The 22612-nt window shown below is 53.1% G+C and overlaps 1 protein-coding gene across 4 annotated transcripts in view; it reads left to right on the top strand.

Moving 5' to 3' along the window:
• LMF1 (lipase maturation factor 1) overlaps positions 1-22612 on the top strand; it is a 96039-nt gene that overhangs the window by 12393 nt on the left and 61034 nt on the right. For all 4 annotated transcript variants that reach the window (XM_035021865.1, XM_035021867.1, XM_035021866.1 and 1 more), the window contains exons 2-3: positions 1793-2102; positions 6952-6962. In XM_035021865.1, the coding sequence (XP_034877756.1) occupies positions 1793-2102; positions 6952-6962 (321 nt within the window). The remainder of the gene's footprint in view (positions 1-1792; positions 2103-6951; positions 6963-22612) is intronic.

Genomic DNA, 22612 nt, shown 5'->3' with positions numbered 1-22612 from the left:
GTTTTTATGTCTCCTTTGTCTGATATTCATATAGCCGTCAACTTTCTTTGATTAACATTTGTATGATGTATCTTTTTCCATGCTTTTAATTTACTTAATGTGTTTATATTTTAAATGCGTTTCTTGTAGACAGCATAGATTTGAGTCCTTTTTTTTTTTTAATTTGAGAGAGAGTGAACGAGAGAGAGAGAGCATGAGCAGGGGCAGAGGGAGAGGAAGAAGCAGACTATCGGCTGAGCAGGGAGCCCAACGTGGGACTCCATCCCAGAACCCTGGGATCATGACCTGAGCCAAAGGCAGACGCTAAATTGACTGAGCCACCCAGGCGCCTCTGAGTCCTGCTTTTTTATCCAGTCTGACAATTTCTGTCTTTACTGGTGGGTTTAGAACAATCTCATTTAAAGCAACAGATTAAAATCTATTGTATTGGGCGCCTGGGTGGCTCAGATGGTTAAGCGTCTGCCTTCGGCTCAGGTCATGATCCCAGGGTCCTGGGATCGAGTCCCACATCGGGCTCCCTGCTCCTTGGGGGCCTGCTTCTCCCTCTGCCTCTCTCTCTCTCTCTGTCTCTCATGAATAAATAAATAAAATCTTTAAAAAAATAAAAATAAAATAAAATCTATTGTATTGCTAGTTGTTTTCTATTTGTTCTTTCTGTTCTTTTTTTTCTCTTTTCCTGCCTTCTCTTTGGTTAGTTTAGCATCTTCTATAATTCCATTTTGGGATCTCTATTAATTACTTAGAATTGTTTAAATTTTTATTTGCTCTCCCATAGGACTTGCAATAAACAGTTTAAATTAATGTGTGCCTCCCTCTGTGTAATAGTACCCCACTTCCTGTGTGGCGTCCAGTCCTTCTAAGAGTGTGTTCCAACATCTCCCTCCGGCCTTGGTGCTGTTTTCTCATATACTTTCCTTCATATACTTTAGCTGATTCTGGCCGGTTTTGCTTTAGATGAAGGGTCGCACACATTTCCAACAGTGAACATTACACCAGGAGCCTAAACCAGTGTATGTGGAACTAGAAACTGAACCACCGCCATGCTCCCTCCTCTACCTCCACCCCATCCCTGCCCCGTGATGCAGCTGACTGCGGGTGTGCAGCTGGGTCCGTCAGTGCGCGTGCTCCCGCAGGGCGTCTGGGCAGGTGTCCCTGGCCCCTGAGACGGCCTTTTGCCTGGCTCTTTCCCCTTGGTGGGCCTTGAGTTTCCCTGCTCTTCACGTTCGCAGATGGGAATGCTGTGCCCTCTCTCCTCTCCTGTAGCATCCCCGTGCACACACTTCTGTGCAAACTCTCAAGTCTAGAGAATGCCAGCTTGCTCTTGCAGGGGTGGGACTTGAAGGAAACCAGTGGTTTGAGTGCACGTGGTCGTGACTTGCACGTGAGCTGTAGCCCGTCTGGGAGGGGCACCGCGGACCAGCCTCATGGGCCGTCCAGACGTGTGTTATCATGACAAAGGCTGAGTGCAGTCGGGGGTCCTTACCTGGCCGTTCACCTGTAATTGCACATACGTGTGACACCAGCATCTGTCTCACCTACACATACACGACACATGTAAGTAGACACAACCCATGTAGGTTTGTATACGTGTGCGCACACAGCCTAGCGTCTCCAGATTGGGTCTTCCAGTATTTCCCCCGAGATTTTAGAAGTTGGACCTCTTGTGTCCCTGCTTTGATTCCAAACCATGGCTCAGATGCCCCCTCATCTTCTCGCCCAGCCAAGCCCCCACCTGCAGGTGTCCACAGACGGCTGTGTTCCTGCTCATGGTCCTTTGGTCTTTTTCTTCCAGTTGTGGCATTCCTGGTGGCTTTCCATCAGAACAAGCAGCTGATTGGAGACCGGGGCCTGCTGCCCTGCCGCACGTACCTGAAGAATGTACAGCAGTATTTCCGGGGCCCGGTCAGCTGGGATGCCGTGAGCTACGCACCCACCGTGCTCTGGCTGCTGGACTGGTCACACATGGACTCCAACCTGGACGCCCTCGCACTTCTCGGGCTGGGCGTCTCTTCTTTCGTCCTGGTCACCGGCTGTGCCAATATAGTGCTCATGGCCACTCTCTGGGTTCTCTACATGTCCCTGGTCAACGTGGGACAGATCTGGTAAGCAGGAAGAAGTGGAGTCCTGGAGTCCAGGCGTGCTGTGATTCCGTGGCCTGGGCACGTCACAGGCCGCAGAACAACCATAGCCTCCGGGCAGCTGGGGAGATGGAGCAAGCTTGCTTCTTACGTTAGTTCAGAAGAACATCGCCATTTCAATTAGGCGGTAGTAGAGTCTGCTAGTTGCCAGTCGACCAAAATCCTCCACGATCTTTCCAGCCCCACCCTTGATGCAGGTTTCCCTGACGGACGAGAGTTTTGGGGTCAGAGTGACATTGAAAACTTACCAAGTGAGGACCCCTCACATGGACAACAGGCTTTCTTTTTCCTGGCACCCCAAAATGAGAGTTAGACACAGACTGTTCCTTGCATGTCCCATTTATTTAAAGTTGAGAGAAAAGAATATTTGTTTGGGGCAAGACGCTCAGATAATGGATACTGTTGACAGAATGTCTTTCAGGTGCTGTCCAGGTGGCATCCCGTGGCAGGGACAGGAAGTCCCCATGGGGCAAGGACGCACTGGACAGGCACACACGGCGCTTCTCCGAGGCACTGCAGCCTTGCTTTGGGGTCCCGCGCTGCCGGCCCTGCGTCTGCCCACCTTTGCCATGTGTGCACGGTGGCTGTTGCTTCACTAGGCCCTCTGTCTGTCCTGTCCCTCTGGTGGGCATCCGCTCAGCTTCCTCCAGGCTCAAACTGGTGCCCCTGCCCCAGTCCCGGCATCTCACACGCATGCTCCAGGGCACGTGGGAAGCCTGCATTGCTGCCAAGGGAGGCAGGTGAACCTCACGCTCAGTGGCACAGTGAGTCTCTAAGGCAGATGTCGTGGGGCAGAGCCACGTAGCCTTACACTGCACCCTGTACCTTCCGGAACCATGACCACCCTTCGCCTGCTCTCCTGACTCATTCCTGACACTGCATGGCAGGCAGGAGCTCACGAATCCACTTCATGGTGGCCGTGGGAAAGTGGCTCCCCTCCAGGCAGTGAGCACTCTGTAGAGTGATGACCCAAGCCCTCGGAATCGGGGAGGGGGGGTTTGTGCTGATTTTATGAAGTCCTTGTTGTGGCTGCAGGAGGCACAGCTGGAGGGAGCCTGGGGGCACGCAGGTAGGAATGAGGCACTGAGGCCGGGGGCTAGCTGGGGGCCGTGCCCCAGGCAGCTGCACCCCGGTGGGCCCTGTCCCAGAGCTGCAGGGCCGGCAGCAGTGCGGCCTGTGGCTGGGCACAGGGCAGCCATGGGCTGTGAGGGAGCGCTGCCATGCTGCATGCTCAGCCACCCCGAGGCCACCCCCTTCTGCCCCACGAACCCCTGTGCCGCAGTTCCACAGTCATCAATGGGACCCAGGGGAACCTGGGACGCCGACTCTCCCCGCTTCCTCCATGTTTCACCAGACTTCACATCCTCCTGATTTTACCCACAAAGTGTTTCCAGAACCTTCCTCTGCTGTCAGCACCCGGTGTGGCCCCATGTTCCTGACAGCTTTCAGCTCTGTTTCCCACACGGCATTGTGTTTTGTCAAGGGCACGTGCCAACTTCATTTTGGGTTTCTGCCGTTCCAGTTATGGGCAATTAAGACATACTGTTTTCATATTCTGGGCAAATCTAAGGTGATGAATCATGATTTCTCCGTGTGCTCTGGCTACCGCCCTCCTCGCCAGCCTCGTGTTGAAGACCAGGGCAGGCATGATAGCGGTCTCTCAGGCCCTGGAGGCCGGTACTTGTGGCCCCTGTTAGGGAACGGGAACCCCACGCCCCAGGAGAGCGTCCCCAGGAGAGTGGCCCCAGGAGAGCATCCCGGGTGCTGCAGGAAGTAGCTAGGGGCAGGGGCACAAGTCCTGGGACTGCCTTGGGGCTGTGCTGGTGTGCAGGAGGGTGAGGCAGGAGCAAGGTCATTTCCTTTGTGGCATCATCTTAGGCTCAGGCTTTGCTCTGTCTTGGCTGAGGGAGGGACGCAGCAGATGCCAGGCAGGCCTTGCTCATGCACGGAAGCTGAGTGGACAGGAAATATGAACGACGCTTGGCACCGGACGCTCCATGTCCCTTCAGGGCTTCTTCCTGGAGGCAGCTGCAAGCCAGCAGTCAGGGCGCCGATGCAGGGCAAGCCCATGCGGGGCTGCTGAGGGGCCTTGGGGGTTCCCACTTCGCAGTTGCCCCCTTTGCATCATCAGCTGTCAAGTGTAGTTAGAACAGGTTTTCATTTCCTGGTGCTCTGGGGGGACAGGAGCGGCACAAGGGTGTCCCATACCTGAGGCTGTGTAGTGAGGGGGCGGAGAGATGACTGCAGGTGGTTCCACTTGCTTAATTAACAAGGGAAGCCTTGTTGGAAGGGGCGCAGCATCATCTGTCGGGTGAGACAGGGAGGCGGCACCTTGGGGACTGCATGGAGCAAGAAGGGGCCTGGGATGAGGCGGCCGGGGCACACGGCTGGCAGGCAGCCCCCCACTGCCCAGCTGATGCGTCCCTGGTCCTCAGACGCAGTGGGCCGTGGTAGGCACGTCTGAGCGCACCGTGCGCATGTGTTGTTCTTGCTGAGAACTTGAGTTTGTCTGCTGTTCACGTTGCCCAGAGGTTTCGTTCAGTGGAAGGAAGCTGTGTGGTCCTGCTGGGGCTAGCAAGTCCCTCCGGTGGCCCAGCCTGCACGGGCGCCAAACGCTGCTGGTGAGGACCCAGCAGCGTTGGAGGCACTTCTCTCCACAGGCACAGATTTTGTTGCTGTGTAGCTGCTTCCCCTTTTCCTTTTAATTGAATAAAATTCATTTTTGGAATAGTTGTAGGCTTACAGAATTATTGCAGAGACAGTACAGAGAATTCCTGTGTACCCCCACCCAGCTTCGTGTATTGTCAGCCTCCTCCTTGTCGGGTTTAAAGAGCTAACACTGACCTCTTCTGTCCCTGGATCCCCTCCAGGAGCCACAGGACATTTGGGCATCACGTCCCCTGGGGCTCCTCTGAGCTGGGACAGTGTCTCTGACTCCCCGGCTTTGAGGACTGGTCAGGGATGCTGTGGAATGTCCCTCCACTGGGCCTTGGTTGATGCTCTTCTCATGACTGGACTGGGTTGTGGGTTTGGGGAGAAGGCCATGGAGACCACGCGTCCTCCTCCACGTGGTGCGGCATGTCGGGGTCAGTGCCGTCGACGTGACTCATCTGGCTGCAGCTGCCCCTCCTCTCCCGGCCCAGGTCCCGGCTGCCACGCGTCGGGGCGGGGCGCTGGGGACTGGGACTCTTCTGCAGGGGAGTCGGGTCCCCTGGCCCTGTGTGTTTATCCATTCAGTCACTGATTGTGTCACTGTGGGGCTTCGGGTGTCTGTCCTCTTGCTCTAGGGCCTTAACTGCCCTGGGGACCCGTGACATTGGAAGAGAGAGGCAGAGTCAGTAGCCACAGCCGAGGAATTTTGAGTGAGTTTACAGAAGAGTCTTGCTGCACCAGCTCTGAACGTCTCCCAACGGGGGAACCTGGTTGAACACTGGAACCTCTAACTGTGACTTTGCTCCAACCGCCCCACTTAGCATCAGTTTTCCAAAACGTTGGCTTTCTGATCCTTTTATCTGTGCTTTACTTTGGCAGTGCTCCTAAAGGGCTCCTTTGTTGCTAGCGAGGACGGCTGTGTGACTGTCTTTTCTCTTCCCCACCTTCCTGGCCCCCCAAAAGAAGAAAGGATTATCTCCAGAAACTTGGACCAAGGTTGGGGAGGCTCAGGGGGTCCCTTCCTGTGGAGGAAGCCGCCTTTGCCACGTCCCTCTGAGAGAGAGGACAGAGCCTGTACTTCAAAGAGCGTGAAGAGCAGATGCCAGAGGGCCGTGGGGGGCGCAGGGGTCAGGGTCAGTGCCACGGGATGCGCTGCATGGCTGCTCCCTCTGACTGTGAAAACCTCATTTTGTGTTAAACTCAACAGCACTCCGTGAGGCCCCGCACCACCACCCAGCCCCAGCCCGCAGCCCTGCCACCCAGAGCTCTGCCTTGAACCTTGCCCAGAGCCCAGATGTTGTGTCACTGAGTATCAACTGACGGTGGAGTTGATGCATAGAAATAACTCCTGCTGCGGTTCCACGAGGTTCAGGGAGCAGAGTGGGGCCGTTTCGGTTCTGTGGGAGCAGTGGCCTTGCGCACCAGGCGCCTGTGTGCTGCTGAGGACCCCTTGCTCCCATCGCACTCCACGGTGAAGACAGCCCTTCCTCCCCCTGCTGTGGAGACCAAATGCCTTCCATTTAGGGTCCCCTTTGTGATCATCTGTGCTCGGGGTAGTGGGTATCCTTGAAACTTTCAAATTCTAGGGTAGGACATTTTCATGGTGTTCGATTACTTGCAGAAATGATTTACCACCAAATATCCACTGTTATGTTTGCTTTTTCCTAAAAGATTTCTTGATTGGCCTGTTGTGGGCATGGCCTTAGACCCCTGTGTCGGATGGGGCCTGGGCAGTGGCTGGGCCCCGCACAGAGCACCTGAGGGCAGGTCTCCCCCGCCCCACCTTCTCCCACCGCATTTAATGTCCATGGGGTCTGTGACCTGACCCACAGTGTCCTGGAGTCACTGAGTTGGGCTTTACCTAGTTGGGTAGCATGATACTTTAATCTTGTAAATTTTTTGACAAAGCAAGGCAAAAAAAATTTTTTTAAGATTTTATTTATTTATTTGACAGAGAGAGAGAGAGAGCAAGCACGATCGGGGGAGGGGCAGAGGCAGAGGGAGAAGCAGACTCACCACTGAGCAGGGAGCCCGACATGGGGCTCGATCCTAGGACCCTGGGATCATGACCTGAGCTGAAGGCAGACACGTAACCAACTGAGCCACCCAGGCACCCCAGCAAGGCAAAATTTTAATACATTTTTCTCCTTTTGTTTTTTAGGTATTCATTTGGTAAGTGAAAATCAGAAACATACTCCGTGGGAGTTTAGCATTGTATGTGGGGTATGTATTCATGCGCTTTTTCTGCTTTTCTCCTTGCCTGAGCCGCTGTCATCAGCTTAGCAGGTGTGACCGTGTTGTCTGATGTCTGTTATTTAACCTGGAATTGTGGCCCACGCTGGCTTCCTTGCCCAGAGTGGTGGACCAGTGCAGACAAGGAGACTGGTGATGTTCAGGTGTGTTTGTGTAGATGGTAGTCTCCACACAGCTGCGATGAATAGTCCCACAGCAGTGACCACACAGTGTTGTCATGGACCAGTTCTGTGCCTTGGGTGAAGGGCAGGCCATCCTGCAGGCCAGCCCCTCCCCACTCTAGGCCGTGCCAAGTTCCACACGCTGTGGAGGGGCTCGCCCGGGGCTAACACTGGCGGACAGCCCAGAGGCGGTCAGGTTCCTGGTTGGTTTGGTAAGGGGAGGACTTCAGCTTCCCCCAGCCTGTGCTCTGTGGGGAATGGTGCACCCAGAATGACCATGTGGAGTAGGGTTTGTTCAGAAACGAGTGGGCAGTGGGCACGAGGCTGTGGCGGGGGTGAGCAGAGGACAGCCCCCAAGTGGACAGGGCTGGGCACGGCACAGCTTCCCTTTGGGTCAAACCACCTACATGCTGATACCACAGAGACGACTGCTTGCTCCTGGTGTCATGACAACCCACATGCCCCACAGCCCAACACCCCTGGTACCCAGGCAGACTCCCCAACCACACGAGGAGTCCCCAGGGTCTAGCACAGCTTGCGTGACTGGGCATGAGGCCCTAATGAATGAAAACGAGCTCTCAGGAGAGAAACTGATAAGATGAGAAAAGAACCAAGTGGAAAATACAGCATTTGAAATGAAAGACTCCCTGGATGGGCTGGCCGGCAGGGTGGGGGTGACAGTGGGGGATGGAGGGGGTCTTGGAGGCCACCCAGGCCACGCAGAGTTCAGGTGCCTGTGGGGAGAGCTCAGAGGTTGGTGGCATGTGTATGGAGCCCTGGGGAGAGGGGACAGGTGGCTGAAGTTTCCAGATGTGGTACAAGACACAGATGTCAGACCCAGATAGCCCAGTGAACCTCGCACAGCATGAACGGGAAGAGGCTGTGCCTCCCAGGTCGTCCACATGCTGCTGAAAACCCAGGGGAAAGGGAGCATTTTGAAAGCAGTAGGAGAAAACAGGGACATGGCCCTGAGTGCTCAGGAGCAGTGGGCCCGTGCACCTCGGTGCTGACATGGGAACCTGGACCCTGTGTGGGGATGGAGGCTTCAGATTCAGGGGAGTGAGAGAACTCAGTGTCCAGAGGCTTGGGGCACCAGTGCTGAGCTCCAGGCCACACGGGAGGGATGGGAGGGAAAGCCGGGCTTCCGGCAGGAGTGCTGAGCTCGGAGAGCGGGAATCTGCAGGTCAGCGTGGAAGCCTCCATTCCTCCTCTTTACTTTCTTGACAGTACACCTGATCGTTTAAAGTGAAATAGGTTGTTTGCCCTCTGAGATTCATGGTGCTCCCAGATCAGACACACCTGACAGACTGAGGGAGCGCGGCGGGTGGGCCCACATGGTTGCGGGTTTCCATGCCTTATGTGAAGCTGCACAACTTTTTAAAAATATATTATTTATTTATATGAGAGAGACAGTGTGTGTGCACGAGTGCAGGGCGGGGAGGGGCAGTGGGAGAGAGGGAATCCTGAAGCAGACTCCCCTCTAGCACGGAGCCTGATATAGGGCTCAACCTCAGGACCCTGAGATCACAACTTGAGCCAAGATCAAGAGTCAGATGGTCAAACAACTGCGCCACCCAGGCTCCCCCTGCCTTTTTTTTTCTTTAAAGATTTATTTATTATTTGAGAGATTGCGCATGCAGGCAGGGAGGGGCAGAGGGAGAGAGACACTTAGCAGACTTGGGACTGAGCGCAGAGCCTGACACAGGGCTTGATCCCACGACCCTGAGACCGGGGCCTGAGCTGAAACCGAGGCCACCCAGGCTTCCTGCGAGGCTGCACAATGGGAAGGAGAGTTACGGAAGGCTGAGCACGTGTACTGTAGTCCCTCGAGCAATCACTAGAAGAGCGTCTGCCGGCAGACGGAGCTGAGGACCCAGCACCACCGGGACGTGTCCAGAGGCTTGCGTCAGGAAGACACTCCGAGCTGAGAGCCCGTGACGGGAGAGAGTGGAGGAATTAGAGGGGACCGGCAGTTCCCGGTAGGGGTAGGAGCACCGACCCCCAGGGGTAAAGCAGCAGGACGGAGAAGGGGGACAGGCGAGGATGGCCTGAGCGGCGCCGCCTGGCCCCTGGCTCAGGAGGTGGTAACGAGCGGCTCACCCAGGTAACCGGTAACGTGTCCTGTCACGTGCACGGGGGACACTGCAAGGCCCAGCAGCCACGTCCTGGCCATCAGCAAGGCTGACACTGAGAAGGGATCCCGTCACGTGGGGTTGCTCTCCCATCCGACAGAGAGCAGGGGCAGAGTGATGTCCGGACCCCAGCGAGTCTGTGGAGCAGCCGCAGGGTCAGAATGCCCAGCACTGGCTCAGGAGGGTGGGGCCGTGACTGGTTTCACCTTTCACATTGGGCCAAGCCCTGGGGGCGAGAGGGCAAGGAGAGGCCCCCCAACAACTGTCCCAGATGCGGCAGCTCCGCCTCTGGTCTGCTGGTCTCCCTGTTTGAGAAGTCCTGGGGCAGGGCAGGAGGCCAGGAGGGTCTCCCTGGGGGCACGGGCAGGAGGGGAGTGACTGCCCACAGACCCCGCTCCCCGCTCATACAAGGAGCAGAAGCCGGGAGCCACTCAGGAAGAAGCAGAGGCTGTGTCCCAGACAAGGGCCCCCGATTGTGTATCCACACAGCCTGGGCTGTTGCCGAGTGGGGCGAAGGGGGTCGGCAGGAGTGCTAGGAAGGGCCACCCCAAGGCTGCGGGTGAAGCTGGGCCAGGGGCTGAGAGCACCTTCTCCCACCCTGTGCTGACACGGCGGCCCACAGGCAGGAGGGCAGGAAGGCAGGCGGGTGGGCAGGCAGGGGTGCGACGGTGAGAGAGCCTGCTCCCAGGCCCCATGCTGGAGGCAGTAGCAGCCTGTGGTCACGGTCACGGAGGGCACTGATGGCAGCCACAAACCCAAGCACAGCCTGTTTTGGCCGTTATGGCCCCATTCCCAGCACCCCATCCCACCTGACTGCAGCCTCACTGCAATTGCTCGTTTCTGGGTGGTTATGTCCCTTCATGAACTACTGTTTTTGTACACAATGTTTGACATAAAAAATTCTAGACATACACCCAAGAAAAAAAATGTACCTGCTGACAGTGGATTGTCAAGAGATGCAGCAGTCAATGGGGGTGACCCCGATTTTGGAACCATCAGGTAAGGGCTCTGAAATACAGGAAGGGGTCTGTCAGGGGTCCCAGCCCACAGAGAAGCTAGAAAGATGGGCCAGAAGGAGGCACTGCGAGCAGGGCATCCTTGCTGGGCCTGCAGCCAGGCAAACAGACAGCCTGGAGGTGCCCACCGCGACATGGAGTCGGGAAAGGAAAGAGGGGAGCATCGGAGACTGGAGGAGAGACAGATGACAGGCAGAAGAACGTTTAAAGGAATAAAAGCCAAGAACTTTCTAAAAATGAAAGGTACATGCCACAGATCCAGGAATTTTAGAGACCATCCCATACCCTCCTGTATATGTCAAAGGGGTGAAAACCAGCAGGATGAGAAAATCTTCCCTGCAGCCGGCAGCCCCTCGGCACCAGAGCGGAGGGAAGACTCCTCGGTCAGCCAGCACAACGCCTTCCCTGAGAAGGCACGCCAGGCTCTCCTCGGTGGTCTTCCCGGAGTGCTGACGGGGTCTTCAGGCAAGAGGGGCCCGATGTCAGAGGTTGCATCAACTCAACGAAAGGAAGATTATCGCAGTTTATTAAGAGGAGGGTAAATACAGACTTTTCCCTGATTCCTGGTTACCTGAAAACGTAGTGAGAAAGCAAGCTAAATTTGAAATTGCAAGTGAAGCTATTCATTTGTCGTGGGCCCATGTCCCTCACCAACTTCTTAGCCAGCTGGACGCAGCCGCCTCGCAGCGGGGCCACCCTCGGCGTCCCGAGAGGCCACGCCTTCCTGGTCAGCCGTGCCCACGCGTGGTCTTCCAGCTCAGGTTTGTGCTTTTGTCTGAAGCCAGAAGCAAGCAATTCAGTGATCTCAGGATCTGTTTTCTCGTCCCGCTTGTCAGGGCAGTAGCGCGTCTAAGCAGTCAGCTCCGTGCGGCTGCGACAAGGAAAGGACCAGCTGTGAGTTCTGGAGTGAGGTTCATGGTCAGCAAGAGCATGCCACTCCTCTGATTAGGGTTCGTGTGACCTCAAGATCCTCCTCCAAGAAACCTGCCTTCTCCCTCTCTTGCTAAAATCTATTGTGTTTTTCCAGTTGTTAGGACCAAGAAACCGTCACATCCTCACTCCCTTTCTGGGTGGCAGAGACCCCTGTGCTCTGATGCACTGCATCCGGGGCAGTTAGCATAAATTAGCACCAGATCAGCCACTGGCCTGTGTCTGTGAGGGGACAGACGTGGTGGCAGACACAGCAGGGAGACCTAACTCAGGAGACACCTTTGGGGCAGGGGTTCGCAGGGCTGTCTGAGCCGAGGCTACCTCCACACCGGGGTCAGCAGCCACGGCGGGGGCGGGTTCATGAGAGCCAGGTGAGCCCACGTGCGGCCCCATAGCCACATCTGTGCCGTGGCAGGTGCTCAGTAGCCCTGCTGGGCCCACGCGTCACAGCCCCCTTCTGCTGCTGTGGAAACTTCTGTGGACTCATGGCTAGGACTCCAGGGGGCATGTCTGTTTTCTTCTGGGGACTCAAGCAGCTGCCTTCTCAGACCCTTGAAGGACATGGTGGGTGAAGTATAACTCCTCTCAGTTTGGGAAGAGGGCTGCACCACCAAGCCCCCTTTCCAGGCACCTTCCCTTTGTTCAGAATGACCATGCGTTTCTCAGGGTATCTGGGTTTCTGGAACATTTCCTGCTGTCATAAGGGGTCCCCTCTACAGTGTGAGTTGCACCTGCACCCTGGGGTCTCAAGTGCCCTTTTGCCGCCGGGTGGGACTGCCGGGTAAGGTGACGGCCACGTGAATGGGGCTGTTTGCTCTGGAATGCGGGACGAGCACAGGGCGCGTTACGAAGTTGCCTTGCGGGTGGTGTCTCTGCTGAAGCGTTCAGTGTGGCTGCACTTTGAAGGCCACTGGTTTGGTAACTTCTACTTCAAAGATGGGTCTAAATGTAATTAATTCAAGTCCCTGCTGAGTGCTGACCGTTTCCTGCTCCCCTGCAGAAGGTGTGCTTTTTGATACTCATGAGCTCAGGGTGGGGGACTTGCTCCGACTTCACTCTGTCCTTGAAAGCAGCGGAGGAACCAACAGGCCCCGCCCAGCTGCTGCTTCTAGTCCTTTTTGCCCGGAAGGGGCTGCTCTTAGCCCATGGCCTCCCAACATTGCCTGAGTGCTGATGGCCACCTGTGTTCAGTGAGGTTGGGACCCACAGAGAGCCCCACAGTCCTTTCTTGGGGCTGAGTCCTGCAACTTAATCCCAGATGTTTCTGCAGAGGCAGGCCCCCCGCTGGCCTGGTGTGGCCGAGAGCTCCAGGCAAGGCTGGCTGGCGGCCGCGGGGGGGACGGTCCCTGCGGCCAGGAGCTGAGCCATCGCAGAGGTCCTTGTGCCCCCTTCCACATACGAGGAGGATGGGTGCTTTGCTGAGGCCCCTCCTGTGTTTCAAGGCCCCTGAGGCTTCTGGAGTGTTTCCAGTCCTGAAGAGTATCACGTAACTTCAATTATGATTTTAGCTCGAGGGACCTCAGTGTGTGCAGGTGTTGGCCTCCATGTGGTCTCCCAGGCAGGTCCCGGGTCTCCACCTCCCCTGACACTGATCTTCTGTCAGGAGCTTCTGGAACTTTGCCCTTCAGAAGGGCGCAACGTGTTACATGAGTGCGTTTGGTTTACGCTCAAATTTTCCTTCATGGGATGCTATTTCCATAGGTTTTCATCACTCTTGCTTCTGCGTGGGGTTTGTTTGTTTTTTGGTGCTATCATGGTTCAGAAGGTCCTTTGTTGAGGGGTCATGGAAATCTGGTCCCTTCTGAGGTCCGGCAGCCCAGCTGAGGGCGGGGAACTGAGGTAAACACCAATATAAGCCCTGCCCCCTGCATGTGTCTCAGACGTTTGGTTTGCACCAGTGGGCTGGAGGGAGCTTCAGGGCCACGTATGCTTTGCTTTTTTTCAAACACAGGATGACAGATTGAAATCTCAGAGGGTGCTTGAACGCGGGAAGCAACGAAGCACGGATCCTCCTTGGTTAGACAGGGAGCCTGGGCACCCCTTCCTGGTCCCTGGGGCGTGAGGGGTCTGACAGAAGGATTCCGGGGGGACTCCATGCCTGGGGACATTCCTTTGTGGGAAAAGAGCATTCTGTTTTCACTGCGGGCCCATCTGGCAGAGAATTGGAGGCTTTAGGGACCCCTGGTTTCAGTAAGAGGCTCTGGGAACTATTGATTGACCCTGCTGTGCTCAATGCTGAGTGTCAGCTAGTCCTTGGGCCGGCAGGTGTCAGTAGGCCCGGCTGCGAACCGCTGAGTCAGGGAGCAGAACCCTGGAGGAGACTGGGGACTGACCGAGATCTCAGGGAGGCTTAGAGGGCTGGCTAGCAGCAGCAGCTCTGTGGGTGAGGTGCGGGGATAGGCGGGCAGGTGCTGGTCCTGCGCAGTCGGTGTCTGGCAGGGAGCAGGGGTGCAGGTGGGGCGCACACCTGCTGTGCAGGGCATGGAGGGCAGATGCTTTGCTGCAGGGCCTCATAGAAGCCGGCTGTGCCTGTACTTGGGAGACACAGGGGAGAAGCAGCCCCTTTGGGTGTTCGGCACTCTCCTCTTGTCCAGAGGGATGCTCTTGCTGCTGCCTTATTAAGTCTCATTTTCAGGCAGGTCCAGTGCTGGCATCGATGTTAATGGGGCCTGGACTCTTGAACCCCGGGGTCTGTCCCAGCAGCACCTCCCGCCAGCCGTTGTGAATTAAATGTTGCCTGTGACCCCTTACCCTTGCTGCTCTTAAATTCATGCTTTAAAAACAGCTTAATGAGGGGTTTACTGGTCCAATTGGAAGTTTTTATTAAAACCTATTAGTGCTGGAGCAGAGCCTGCCTACAGGAAGCGATTAGGCAGCCACGGAGTCCAGGCGGATTCGGCTGCAGCAGGTCCCACCAAACCATTTCCAGACCCTTGTGGCCCCAGCCCTGCACTTGGCCTGGTTCTCATATCCTCTGCTTTAATTTATGGTTCATCTAATTCCCCTCCCAGCCCCCATGTCCAAGAAAGCAGTTTCTTTTAATCAAATTATTCCCATAATCAGAGGCAGCCTGGCCTGCCCTATCTTGGGAGCTCGCTCGGCTGTGCACCCTTTCAGGGGAGTCTTTCCCTGCTGTTTCCTGGGTGCTCAGGCTTGAGCAGCCACTCTCCATGCACGGCCCCCCGCAGGTCTCACCTGGCACCCTTCCTCCCTCCTGCCTGGGAATGAGGGGGGCCCCTCGGCACTGTTGGGATTTGGTCTCTTGTCTGCTCACGTCCTTAGGAAGGACATAGAAGCCTGTATCCAGTGATTTCCAGAGCTGCCGTGTGACATGCATGGGCTGTAAACCATCTCCACTAGCAGAGATCTCATTTCCAAAGTGAGAAAAACAATCTTGAATGGCTTCTGCCACACATTCAGTGTGAGCAGTCCTGGTTGGCTGTGACAGCCTGAGAGGGGGGCCCAGAGCCTGACAGCCATCAGCCTGTCGTGTCTGAAATTTCTGGTGCTTTCTCAACCAGGGTCTTGGGGTCGGTCCTGATCTGCAGGGAGTATTCTTGCCTCCTTCTCCCCACCCCCACCCCGCGCCTTCCTCTCTTTGCCCTGCTGTCTCTGTCTGCATACCACAGTTCCCTCCTCTGCTCACTGGGAACTCCTGTGCAGGGAGACTTCCTGTTGCTGGAGAAAAGGAGCAATCAGGGAGGGGCTGGGGCTTGGGGGTCACCCAAGGCACCCTCCCCACAAGGAGCGGCCGGCACTCCTGGCTGTGACCCACTTGGCACAGTCGTCCCCAGGGGACTAGCATGTGGAGGGGGAGAAGTCAGGTCTGGGGTGCTGGGGGCCCGTAGGGGAGTCTCTCACGGTACTGGGTTCTTCTTCCTCGTGTGTGCGCACACTGAACATGCTGCCTTTTTCCATCTAACATTTGCTCCTCCCTCCCCTGTTAACCCCCTACCTTATACCGTCTCTTATCCTCATGCTTCCTCAGAGCTGTGTGCAAATGTGGACATGCGCGCACGCACTCAGGTTAAGGTCACCGTGCACCTGAATGGGGCTGTGTTACCTGCATATCTGCCATTCTCTGTTTTCACTCAGGACTATCTGGTGAAAATTCTTTGGTTGGACCTACAAGGAAATATATTTTAAAGACCTTTTTTTCTTACATGATCAGTAACATTTTGCTTATTCTCAATTTCTCCCATCACATCTAGCTATCCATTTCCATTTCTAAAACTTGCTTATCTCTTTAGTATGCAGAATTCTAGAATAGTGAAGAAGCATTTTGTTGTTTTAATTCATACTTCTAGTTCTGAATCTATTTGGGTGGCTTTTGTCTGAACTGCTTCTAAATTAACTTTTATTAAATTGTATAGATGTGGATCTTAGACATTTGCTTTTTTGGCTTTTGGATTTATTTCCAGTAACTTGAAACATAAATGTGAAAAATGATTTGTATCCAACTTAATACTACTTTCGAACAGGATAGTCACTACAGACTAAATGTGGCAAAGAATGTGCTTTGGAATTAATATATATAGCATTTCTTGTCAGTCCACATCAGTCACAGTAACATCACGGTTGATGAACTGCTGTCTCCTGGGTGCTGGTGCCCTAGGGGTTGAAAAACACAGTTTTGTTACCACCCCGTTTTCTGGAAACTTGCTGCAAGTCCCTGTGGCCAGGTCTGCCTGCCACATGCTCTCCCTTCCACCCTCCCACTGTTGCCATCATGGCTACATGCTGTTAGGAGTGGCCTTTCCACCCCCACCCCCAGCTGTAGTTCTAGCTCAACTCCTGGGCAATGCTGAGTGCTTGTCTGTTCCCTCCTTTATTCCTGTGGTTGAAACTATCATGGGTCTTTTCAAATAAGTGGTTTTATCTGATTTTTTAAAAAAATGTGTTCTAGCTCATTAATTTGTACTCTTTATATGTTGTTTCCTCTTTCTGGGAGGAAGGGGTTTATTATTTTCTAAGATTTTGAGTTGATTGTTTAACTCATTAATTTTCCATCTTCTCTTGGCTGCTAATGAAATCATGGAGGCAGGTCACCACTCTCATCTGACTGTGTCCCTGGCCCACTCACACTGTCAGCTGAGATTCTAGTATCTTTTTGACAATGGCACATAGTGTCGTTTTTTTTTGTTTTTTTGTTTTTTTTAAGATTTTATGTATTTATTTGTCTGGGAGAGAGGGAGCATAAGCAGGGGGAAGGAGAAGCAGGCTCCCCGCTGAGCAAGGAGCCCGATATGGGACTCTATCCCAGGACCCTGGGATCGTGACCTGAGCCAAAGGCAGACGTTTAACCGGCTGAGCCACCCAGGAGTCCCACATAGGGTAGTTTTGTAATCATTAGCGCTGATGTTTCTTTGGTCCAAGTGCTGTTTAGAGATGAGCTTCAAAAATCCTAAGCCCTCAGGGTTTTATAGGTGACCTTTTGTCGACCAGTTTCTGATTTTAGTACATTATGAGCAGATAAGTGGGCCTGCAGGTTGTTCTTTTAATTATAAAAAAAAATAGATGTGCAGAGATTAGAAATTGTATTACACAGCTTCTAACAACAACAACAACAACAAAAAAATAGCAGTATCTTCTTTTACCTCTGCTCACCCCATTCTGTTTCCCAGAGCAACTCCTTTACTCCTTCTACCACTGCTGGTATTTACCTCTGTATTTTTGAATAATACATTTATGTAGATTATTCTTGGTATACACTTTTAGACTTTATATCCTTCCTATTATGAATGATAAGGATTACTCTCCCACATCTCTAATTCTCTTTCCCTCACCATCTCAGTATAGTTATGTCACAAATATAATTTATGAAACTCATGTTTAATCTTTATATTGTGTAAATGTCAGCTGCTGAGCCAACAGTGAATTGTGCTTACTTGTTTCTAATAACTCTGCTTTTCCTGGAGTTAATAGTTTCCTCTTCTTTTTTGGTTTGCTTTGTTTTTCATCTCTGATCATACTTTACCATTCCATTGCAAATTGACCAACACAACTGCTTGACTCCTCCCAATACTATTTTTACTGAATCAGACATGTTAGATAATCTATCAGTGCCTTTTCCCCACTTCACAGAGATTTCTGCTTGGGAACTGTAGCCACCTGGAGTGGATGCTTTATAGGCCTCTGGATTTGGAGACTGTGGGGCAGGTTAGCTCTTTGCCAGATTGGGTACCACTGACTTATTTGTCCTTCCTCCCATCCTAGAGATCCTAAGGTTCACAGAGGGTGGTCCCAGTTGTGCTAGGGGTAAGGCTGAAAGACACAGCCACTTTTCCACTATCTTCTTCCCCATGTATATTCTAGATCATCATTCTTAGGAAGGGTCATTTTTAAGCCCTTGTCTTTTTGTTGTTGTTGTTTGTTTGTTTGTTTTTAAGATTTTATTTATTTATTTATTTGACAGAGACAGAGAGATAGGGAGAGCAGGAACACAAGCGGGGAGTGGGAGAGGGAGAAGCAGGCTCCCCGCTGAGCAGGGAGCCCGATACGGGGCTCGATCCCAGGACCCTGGGATCATGACCTGAGCCCAAGGCAGACGCCTAATGACTGAGCCACCCAGGTGCCCCTTAAGCCCTTGTCTTGATCACATTTATATAAAGACAGTTAAAAGCAACTGGTGAGATGAGTCCTACCCTTTACTTGTCCAGCATTAGCAGTTGCCTCTCTGAGGCAAGATGAAGCATCGCCCCCATGCTCTTTCCCTGCCAGGTAAACACTGATGTGTCCTGAATCACAGTGAACAGCTGAGAGGCCAGAGACGGGCTTTGGTCTCCTCAGACACCATTGCAGCCACTGGCCGGCCTGGAACCTCCAGAATCTGGTGTGTGTCCCTGGAGCTTCCTGGCTCCAATGCCCCATTGTTGGATGCAAGAGGAACACAGCGTCGGCGAGCCTAACCTTTGCCAACGCCAGTAACAGGGAGAGGCATTGTTAGGTTAGCCCTGGAGTAGCAGCTGTGTGCCAGTTTCTTTTGTAAATGCTTTGATATTTTAACGCAGAAATTTTAAGCAAGGAAGCCATGTTTTGTTGCTGTTACAATAGCGGCTCTTGTCTGTGTGGACTCATTGAATGGAGACACTGATACCGGAGCAGTGTTAGTACTGTTAATAGTTCCTAAGTGCGTAGAACATGTCTTTTCTTAATGGTTTGTGTCCTTTTCTCACTGAAAACTTTATAGCTCTTTTAGATCCCTGTACTTGTTATGGGCATGTTGGTTGGTCTCAGGTTTAAATAACTTTGACAAGGTAGAGCATTGCTGGTTTTCCATTTGTCTTTAGCCTCAGTGAATGTCTTTTGAACATTTAGGAGATTTACCTGCAGACAGGATTGTGATACATTTTTGTGCCACGTCCGTTCACACTTACTGGCCTCCATACTGGCTGCTCCCACTGTGGAGCCCAGCCCCTAGACAGCAGGTGCTACCCAGCCCCAGGCCCGGCTTTGTTTTTCTCCAACTCACCACCATCTGACGTGGGTTTTTATGTGTATGTCGGTGTATCATTGATCTGCCTGCCTGCCTCCCATGAGGGCTGGGGCTTTGCGGGTTCCCTAGCATCACCGCAGCACGTAGGTTGGGGGAGGTTGATCACAACGTGGCTGGTCCATGGTGAGCCTGCGCATGGGTTTACACTCAGATGCCACAAGGAGGCAAGTGGTCTGGGTTTTGTATAAGTTGCCACACACTCGTCTTGAGACCGCCAGCAGCTCAGGAGCCCATTCTTGGTGTGGTGCATGACATGTTGTATGGAGAAAACTTTGATCAGGTTTTTTTTTTCCCCCAATGACATGTCTTCTGACCTCAGACCACTAGCACAATTGCAGCATGTGTTCTGGTGTTTTTGAGAGATGGTTGCGTTGATGCACATATAGCCATTCCCAGGGACTTTGTTGGCCTCCGTGGCATGGCAGCCTCAGGTGTGGGAACGCTGGACACAGGAGATGCACTGAGCAAAATGTCCACAGTGCTATCGATTAAACCTAACCAGAGGCAAAGCGCAAAATGGAAAACCAACCATGGAGTAAGAGGCACTGCCTGAGGTCCCACGTGGGGTCTGTGCTCCTCGGCATCAGCCAGGGTGAACTCAGGATTAACAGTGGCACGGCCACGCTTTGTTTCCAGGTTGCCAGGGCGAGACATGGCTCTTGTCCAAGCCAGAGACCCTGAGACCCTGTCTGCTTCATCATGGTCAGGTGCGTGCCTGTCCGGGGGCAAGGTCTCGCGAGCCAGGTGCTGACCAGAGGCTCTAGCTTGTACCTGGTGGAATGGTGTCAACAGGACTTTTTAAAAGGTGATCTGGACATAGTTTCTGAATCACAGAAATGTTGCAGAGAGAAGTGCAGAGTCCTCATCAGCCTTCACCCAGCATCCCTGTAGGTGGCACATAACTGTGGTCAGGGCTGTCAACCGAACCAGACTGTGGTTGGGTTTCTCCAGCTTTCCCACTAGTGCCCCTTCCCACCCAGGGGCCCCTCCCAGGGCCACACTGCACTTCACCGCCTTGTCTCCTTCATCCCCTCTGGTCTGGAGTGGCAGTCTGGAGGCCTTTCCTGGCTTTTCATGACCTTGATCGTTTTGAGTAGTTCTGGTCCCATATTTGGTCCGATGCCCCTCACATTGGGTTTGTCTGGTGTTTCTCGGGATGAGATGGGTCACAGAGGCGAGGTGCCCTTGTTACCAGATCGGGTGCCCGAGTCCACATGACTCACCTCGGGCAATGCCAACCTGGATCACTTGGTGAAGGTGTGTTTCCAGGTGTCTCCTCCCGTGTGTTCCCTGTCCTCTGGAAGCCTGTCACCGGGCCCGGCCCGCGTCCCAGGGGAGGGAGGACTCAGCGCCACCCCGGGAGGGGCATCTCCACGTATCGTTGGGAATTCCTCTGTGAGGAAGGTTCATGTCTTGACTCCACGTCTTCGCCAGTCCTCACACTGAGTTGGGCTCTGGGTTGTGTCCCACGCTGCTCCAAAGGGTGGGTGTCAAACAATTTGTGGATATACATTAAAGCCACATAGTCATTAAAAATTGGGGGAGATTTTTTTGAGGTTATGCAGTTGTCCTGTTTTTTCCTTCAAGATTTGCCCACTGATTTAGGCTTCCCTGCAGCCATGATTACTGGGATGTTCTGGAAGTGATTTTCTATTTCCCTCCCATTCCTTCTTTGGAATTCCTCTTCATGGAAGAGCTGTCCTTTTCCCCCCATTTATTTATCAAATGCTTGTTTATGTTGCTGTGGCTACTGTTTCAATTCTCATAGAGTAGGATCCGGCACTAGCAGGACCGCTACACTGCTCGTTGCCCGGCCGTGGCTGTGGGGAGCCCCGAGGCTGGCTGCCATGTCCTTGTTGAGGCCCCCCACCCCGACTTCCCAGCCCTACAGGAGCTGCAGACCCATCTCGTGACTTCCCTTCTGCAGCCCTCGGTTCAGTTCTTTCCCCAGGGCCCTGGTTCTTGTCAGAGAACAGTGTTAGACACCACGGCCCGGGTGCTGAGTGTGCTCGTCACTGATGGGGCGGCACTGCTTTTCTGCCCCAAGGTGGACAGAGCCAGGAAGTGGGTGGACACTTAGAGCACACCACTGACAAGCCGTGAGCCACTCCTCGGACCCGAATGAACCTCAGAGGCCTCTCGCTGCAGGAGAGGAGCCCTCTCAGGTGCAGCCCCACGGCATGATCCTGGGCCGGGGCTGGGGAGCCGGCTGCCTGCATGCTGACTGTGATGGGGCTTCTCAAATCTGCACCTGTGTCGACATCGTGGAAACTGAGGCAAGGAGTCTGTGGGACTCTCCACTGCTCATCAGTGTGCTGTGAACCTACCACTGCTCTAAAAAATAAACACTGAGAAGTATACAGCACAAAGAGTAGATTTCAGCACATGTAAATCTTTAAAAGACCAAGTAGGATGTGTGGGGAAGGCAAATAGAAACTGTAACAAATAGGGGCACCTGGGTGGCTCAGTCGTTAAGCGTCTGCCTTCGGCTCAGGTCATGATCCCAGGGTCCTGGGATCGAGCCCCACATCGGGCTCCCTGCTCCGCGGGAAGCCTGCTTCTCCCTCTCCCACTCCTCCTGCTTGTGTTCCCTCTCTCGCTGTGTCTCTCTCTGTCAAATAAATAAATATAATCTTAAAAAAAAAGAAACTATAACAAATAAACCTGTTTATAAACATCCAGAATTTACACACATGTACGGGTTCTATTTGTGTTATGCCTACGTTCTATGTATGACCTACCTGCATATGTATCTGCTCCGTAAGCACAGTGAGGGTTGAAGAAGGCATGTTCATCTTGTGCCCTAAAGTAACCACACAACTCATGAGACGACCTTGATGTTCGAGGGCTGTTATCATCCATAGAGGCATTTATAAAAGACTGTAAACCCGCCATAAACAGCGAGCGGTACGTCGAGCAGTTTTAGGTAGTTAAAGCATGTAAGGTAATTCAGCCAGTAGTTATGGAAGACAGTTGTTAGACCGACATGAAAGTGGTGTACCTGGCGTTGGGGAGGATGGTCTGCGGCAGCCCTGGGGGTGGCTGGGAAGCCGGGCCCCACTGGGAGCACACCAGTTAGCGCAACCTCTCTGGAGGACAGTATGGCCACATGGTTATGGTTTGGCATCTTCGAAGTGTGTGTGCCTATGGGTCACCAGCCCCACGTCACGGTTTTCTGTAGCAGGGTTAGGAGTGTGCAGAAAGACTGCGAGGGGGGCATCACTGTGTTTACGGCAGGAGAAAATGGAAATAGACTTAAAGGTTCATCCATGGAGAATTAGCTAAAATTACATCTCTGTGGATTACTAAACAATATGATTTAATGATGCAAAAATATACTTAAGATATATTAAAATGGGGGTTTTTTTTTTAAGATTTTGTTTATTTATTTGACAGAGAGAGACACAGCGAGAGAGGGAACACAAGCAAGGGGGAGTGGGAGAGGGAGAAGCAGGCTTCCTGCCGAGCAGGGAGCCTGATGTGGGGCTCGATCCCAGGACCCTGGGATCATGACCTGAGCCGAAGGCAGACGTTTAACGACTGAGCCACCCAGGCGCCACCTAAAATGGGTTTTAAACTATGTGTACCGTATTCCATTTTTGCTTCTGAAAAAATCTTTCAAAATTATTTTGAAGTATATGATCAAGGAGTTAGATTTATCTCTAGGTGATCAGATAACTTTTCTTCTTAGTTCCAGTTTATTTTCACTGAGCATTTTTGCTCTCAATTAAGGATTAATAAATTTGTTTTAATAACATTAGTTTTAATAAATGGGTTCTAATAAAATGAAATCAGTGTTAGATCAAAGGTGAATGGATGTGAGCTGGGCACAGCA

This window comes from Mirounga leonina, unplaced genomic scaffold, assembly GCF_011800145.1.
Source record: "Mirounga leonina isolate KUSES-001 unplaced genomic scaffold, KU_Mleo_1.0 Mir_175, whole genome shotgun sequence".
Classification (NCBI taxonomy): domain Eukaryota; kingdom Metazoa; phylum Chordata; class Mammalia; order Carnivora; family Phocidae; genus Mirounga; species Mirounga leonina.
The sequence above is the reverse complement of the archived record's forward strand: the minus strand, read 5'-3'. Positions and strand labels throughout refer to the sequence as shown.